Here is a 5,940-nt window from a genome sequence, read left to right as displayed (position 1 = left end):
CTACATAAATGAGCTTTAAAAAAAAAAAAAAAAAAAAGATCCCCAAATCCAACATCCTCTTTACTCTGTGATAAAATGTATGCAACAAAGAAAAAAAGTTTGCTTCCCACTGATTGAGAGCTACAGTTATGAAATGAACTGCAGCAGTGCCAAAGAGCTCTGACCCTTCAGCAACCCAGGTTATGTAAGCACAGAATACAATAGTTTCCAAAGATCTGATAATCTGAGTATAAAACAAAAGACAACATACATTGAGATAGACAGACAAAGAGGGCACTATAATGAGCCATTATTAGTCAGCATTATTGGCAGTGGTATCAGGGCACCAGCACACTAGCTCTTATCAAACTTTCTGCAACAGCTTTGTCCATATTTACAGAGAGCTGCTCCCAAACAGGAAGGTGATTGTGTGAAAAATTCACTTGCAGGAAACGGAGGCTGAAATTCACATTTCAGCAGTGAAGGGTGGGGATTGGATGCTAAGGACCTTGAAAGTGGAGACAAGCACCTAATGTCTGATGTGAAGGTAGAAACTGGAGGGGGACTATAAAGAGAAGTCCACATCCTGGACTAGAAGAATGATCTTTGATCAGCCTTGTGAATAGAGAAAAGAAGGACAAAACAGTATTTGTCATAGCTGGAGAAAAGCAAGTAATCAAAGAAACTATGAACACAGAATTAGCTTGCCACACCTCTACGTTCTTCAACAGTGACAGCAGATGCTCAGTCTACATTCTTACCAGATGCATTTTCTTTTGCTTCCTTACTAATGGCAGATTTGTGAATGTGCTGCATTAGTCTGAGTAGATCATGCCAACGTTTCTGTCTGTAGCAAGTCTGAATATGCCCCAAGAAAGTCTGATTTTTCTTCCTGGAAAATGTCTGACAGAAAAGTTCTTCAAATGACTCCCGTAAGGGTAACCATATCAGTCTATTATCCACTGGCTTGTAGCTTGTACAGGAGGAAGAGAGAAACCGGTTACTTTCCACGTGGCCAAAAGGAAAATTCCAGTCAACTGTCAAATCTCACATAACAAGGTTGTTATGTGGTTTTCTATAATGAAGATTTTAATTTCTTAATCCAAACAAAGCTGAAGGGATACACATGTAATAATGCTCCCTTTTGAGAAATTGTTACATGAATGGAACTGGCTACCCATCCTTGCTGTGGTCAGCCAAAGGAACTGAGTATTTCATAACTGCTCATTCTGCATTAACTATTGACTTTTCCCCACAACTGGATTATGCTTTACATACAGCCATCTGTATAGAGCCCAGTGGAGTCATTTAGAAGCACAAGCTCCTAAACTTTAGTCATGATAGCAGGGCTCCTGTGCACTGAATTTCCTCTAGGTTGCACACATGCACATATCTGAATTTCATAAAATTACAGTACAGTACAATTCTGTTTAGAATTAAGTCAGGGTTGATTAGAAGGTTGTATTCATTAATACCAAATGACTCACCCCCCAAGCAGATCTGCAGTGTCACTCTGTTGGTTCATATTAATAACCCTCAAATGGTGCCCTTGAAGTAAAAGAAAAATAGCAGTCATCATTCATGAACTTCCTATTACCTCTGTATGAGTTACTTTAGCCCAAAATTTTACCTGTGACATGAGCAAGATATTGTACAGTTGAGGTTTTGCCAGTTCCTGTTTCACCCACCAACAGCACAGGTTCTCCCTTGTCAACACAAACAGCAAGCTGCTCAATGAGTACTGAAGACGGCCGTGTGGCAGCAAAGGTTTGCTTCTCCCTGTTGAAACACGGAAAGCAATTCAGGGATAACACACATCAAGAAACTCTGATTTCAGTTACTCAGCCTCCCCATCCCCTAATTTTTTGAATTCCAATTACAACTTTAAAACAAGAAACTGTGTGGGGCAGGGAGAAAGGGGTGCATAGTTTTAAGGCATGTACGAGGCACAATCTTTTTCTATTTACAATTTAAAAAATTAGGTTTTTCAAAAGAATCCTTTGTTTTGTCTCACACTGCCATTTTAGTGGAGTTAATGCCACAAGAACAACTGGTTTCTCACATCCTGAAAACACTTGATCTAAGCCAACAAGAACCATCTACACACAATTAGTCACTCATATCACTGTGCAATCTCTTCCAAACAGCATTTCCAGCTCTAAAATGATTACAAGTTATTCCAACTCAAAAGATGCAAATGTATTCCATACTTGGGTTTTTAGAGATGCAATGTAAACATCTTGGTCTGAAGGCAAGTAAAGCTAACTGTCAAGGATACAGTAAGTGAGATGAAATCAGACATCCATAACCCTTGCTTAAAATGACCTAAGTTTATCTTAACATGCTGCTTCTACTCTCTAATTCCCAGTGCATTCTTTTGCCACATAAAACACATGTCCAAGAGGAAAGGTTATAGGAGAGGTGGACTACCTTTGTACAAGAAGTGCCTGGCTTTGTTTCCGCTTCAGCCACACTCTTCCCACAGACGCTTCCTGCTCCCTTATTAGAATTTCTGGTTTATGAAGACGACAGTAGTACTCAGCCTGCAGAGAAAACATCATTATTTCCACTACATAGTTTCGCTTGCTATGGTATGCTAAGAACACTCCCCGTACGTTTCCTGTGGTGTCTCAATGGGACAAGTTCATTTGATCATGTTTGTATACTTTTACTCAAAATACTTCACAGACTTGAACCTTCTACTCCTCCTCCACTCCAGTGGTCCTTTTCCCAGTGTGCAAGTACTGTTTTTCCTCTGTGTTGCTTATGGAATCTGTGCTGCTATCATTCTATTTCATCTACCACCCACTGAGATCAATCTGCATCTCAGAAGTGAATTAGTTTAACTTGTGAGGCTATATCAATATTTATGTACAAAGATACACAGCAGATTCAAGTTGACCCCCCCTATCTTTCTAAGAAGAATTTCTCCAACTAATATTCACTTTATGGTTTAGACTGCAAAGCATTCCTCAACTTCTGTTTACTAGATTATTTTAAAGATTATCAATAAAACATCACAGTAGTCATTCTCTCAATATACCTTTTTTTTGGAAATATTTAGTTTGCTTCCAATAATTTCCGCCATTTTCTGTCTGCTCCCTGGGTTGGACAGCATAGCTGTGAAACAATCCATTGCCTGTCAAGGAAAAACCATCACATAGAATATCATTATATTCTTTGATTAACTCAGTAAAACTTGCCAAATACCACCATTTCAATTACCATGGGCCCAATTCAGAGCCAAATGAAGTGAATGGAATTTTTTCTACTGATCTAATTCCAAAAGTCTCAAGTAGAGCTCAGAAGGAGACACAAGCCTTTCAAAAATAACCTAAAGTAACTTTTCTATAGCTAAACATGTTGGGAGTTTCAAAATCGTATTTGTTCAGCCTCTCTGTGTTCTGTCACTCTGGCCCATGACACACCCTACCTTAAATTTTCCACCTATGCAGGACTGAAAAATACCTATCCTGACTTACGGACCATTGCAGGGGAAGAGGGAAAGACACATAGCTGGGAATAAAAGAAGACATTTTAAATTTCCTTACCAACAGTAAAGATGGAGAATTAGGGGGAGGGGAGCAAAAATGCATACCATTTAATCATTTTATCTAACCTCAAGAAGCCTGATTATATATGGATACATGCATACACAGAATAATCATCATGTGATAAATTTAAGAGACATGTGAATCGAAATTACCACATGCCAATTACTGCATCAATTCCAACAATGGCACCAGCAGAGGCTAGATACAGTCCTGAACAGGCCACTGAGCAGCCTTGCAACTATGATATTTGTCTTTAGAAAAAGTCCCTGCAGTGATAAAACCAGAGCTTTGTTGGTGTGGGAGAGAGAGATTATCATCTTCCAGATCAGTCTAGTATCCACTTACAGTGGAGAGTCCTCACATTTAATATCGCTATGTTCAATATTTAAAAAAGCTGCTTTGTGCTCATTCTAATTTCCCTCTTGTGTTGAAGCTTGCACAGTTTTATTTAGAACAAGAACAACACGTGGATTACAAGTGCAGGATATAAAAATATTTCCCCAATTGTTTCTGCTTTTATAGAAAGGCTGTCTCTAACATAACACCTTCCTAACATAACATACTGGGGACATCTACACATCACCCTACAGCGATGTAGTGACATCACATCACCATATGGCACTCAACAGCAACATAGCAATCACATGGGTCTACATATGATCAGCAACAAGGTCAACATAGTGGCTTGTTCCCCCAGTATAGTGTGCTGCTACAGTGATGTAGCAATGAAATCTGACCATGCGCCATGTACACAGTGCAATAACCACCCATACTTTGCTGTGCTTTCGTGTGTACAGAAAGAAGTACTAAAGCACAGCGCTGTAGCAATGTTGCCATTCAGTGTCATGTGGACACACCCTTTGTATTGCAAAGGGAACATACAGCAAGAAGGAGTAGTATGAAGTTTAAAATGGACCTGTTTTCAGACAATGCCTGTTTCAGACGCTTCAGATTTCAGACACTTCCAGAAAAGGAGCAATGTAGCTCAAGCCACACTGGACCACCAAATATTTATATTGTAGTCCAAAGACTAGAATAACATTCAACATGAAACTATACACATTTTCCCCTCACCTAAGGTGTAAGGGATGCCTCCAACATGCTTCTGTCATTGTCCCAGTCAGTCACTCCAACTAGTGCCTAAAGGAAGACTCTACATAATTTTTTTCCAAAATGGTGTTTTTAAGGACTTAAGGGAATAATGCCAAAAACATTAGTAAACAATTCTAAGATGAACTGAATCTCATCTTACCTCTTGGAAAACATTCACTGTTGTGGTTGAAGAAGAGCTGTCAAAGTTGTAAGCAATTCTACTGCACCAATTCAATAAATCTCTAAAGTAAGAAACAGGAATAAACAGGTTAGGTAGAGCTGAACAGTCATACAAAACTACTCTTTTGCCCTATTCATCTCAGCCTACTTAATCTACATTTTTCTTGGTAACCAGGTATTCATTTTATTGTCATTCAGATGCAAGGTTTTTTTTAAATACAAATAAAGTTTCCCTAATACACTCCAATGAACAAATGCCTACTTAAACAGCAACAGTGTCTAATTCAAACTAGCACATATCAGAAAGTGAGAAACACAAATTGCATTAATAAGTATAGATTAAAGTATTATTAAAAAAAATCTTACTTCTGATCTCTCTATGGTCATCAGCCCCAAACTGACAAACAATTAAAGGCATCTTAATTATAATTATGCAAACAATCCTGTATAGTTTGAAAGTGCTGAAACATTTGGTACTGGTTCCTATTTCACCTGCTGGACATCAAAGAGTGAAATTGCTAAACTGTCTCTCAAAAACAGAAGAATACTACCTCAGAGATAGTTCTCGACCCTCTAGACTTGGCCCTTTGTTTTCTGTTCTTGTTTCGGATAGATCTTCTGCTATTTGCTTGGAACCAGAAGAACTGCTTTCTGATGTCTGATGTTTGTCTCCGGTCAGCTGAATATAAATGTCTAACAGACGACTGGATACAACAGCAAGATTAGGGTATCTGCCCTGAAGAACCTGTGAGAGACAGGAATTGTAACTGTATAAAATCAGAAGCCAACTGGTAGTCACAGAGACTTAATTACAGTATGCTCCCATAATTGTTCCTCAAGGCAGCAACTTCCAGCTGGAATTGTTCCCTAAAATGGGAATCTAGCTGCATAAAAAGTTGAACACTATTCTGGCAAAACAACTAATCTGCTTCGGTGAAATCAATCTCACGATTTACGGTAGTGGTTTTGAACCTTTTTTCATTTGTGGACCCCCCACCCCCCACTCAAAAATTCAAATGAAGTGCAGACTGTTACCTGCCAGCTCTGTCTTCCTGAGGGAGGTCTGGCACCCAGCTTGCTGGATTTACAAATGACTTTTTCTATTTCCCCCTGCCACGCACACACATACCTCATT

At 39.0% G+C, this 5,940-nt stretch overlaps 1 protein-coding gene across 1 annotated transcript in view; it reads right to left on the bottom strand.

Moving 5' to 3' along the window:
* Positions 1-5,940, bottom strand: part of MDN1 (midasin AAA ATPase 1) — a 180,237-nt gene that overhangs the window by 145,265 nt on the left and 29,032 nt on the right. The window contains exons 10-16 of the mRNA XM_019520321.1: positions 5,357-5,550; positions 4,786-4,867; positions 3,023-3,118; positions 2,410-2,522; positions 1,610-1,758; positions 1,467-1,527; positions 741-952 (exon numbers count right to left, since the gene is read on the bottom strand). Coding sequence (XP_019375866.1) covers positions 741-952; positions 1,467-1,527; positions 1,610-1,758; positions 2,410-2,522; positions 3,023-3,118; positions 4,786-4,867; positions 5,357-5,550 — 907 coding nt within the window. The remainder of the gene's footprint in view (positions 1-740; positions 953-1,466; positions 1,528-1,609; positions 1,759-2,409; positions 2,523-3,022; positions 3,119-4,785; positions 4,868-5,356; positions 5,551-5,940) is intronic.

This window comes from Gavialis gangeticus, unplaced genomic scaffold (genome assembly GCF_001723915.1).
Source record: "Gavialis gangeticus isolate Ggan-Ray unplaced genomic scaffold, GavGan_comp1, whole genome shotgun sequence".
NCBI lineage: Eukaryota > Metazoa > Chordata > Crocodylia > Gavialidae > Gavialis > Gavialis gangeticus.
The sequence above is the reverse complement of the archived record's forward strand: the minus strand, read 5'-3'. Positions and strand labels throughout refer to the sequence as shown.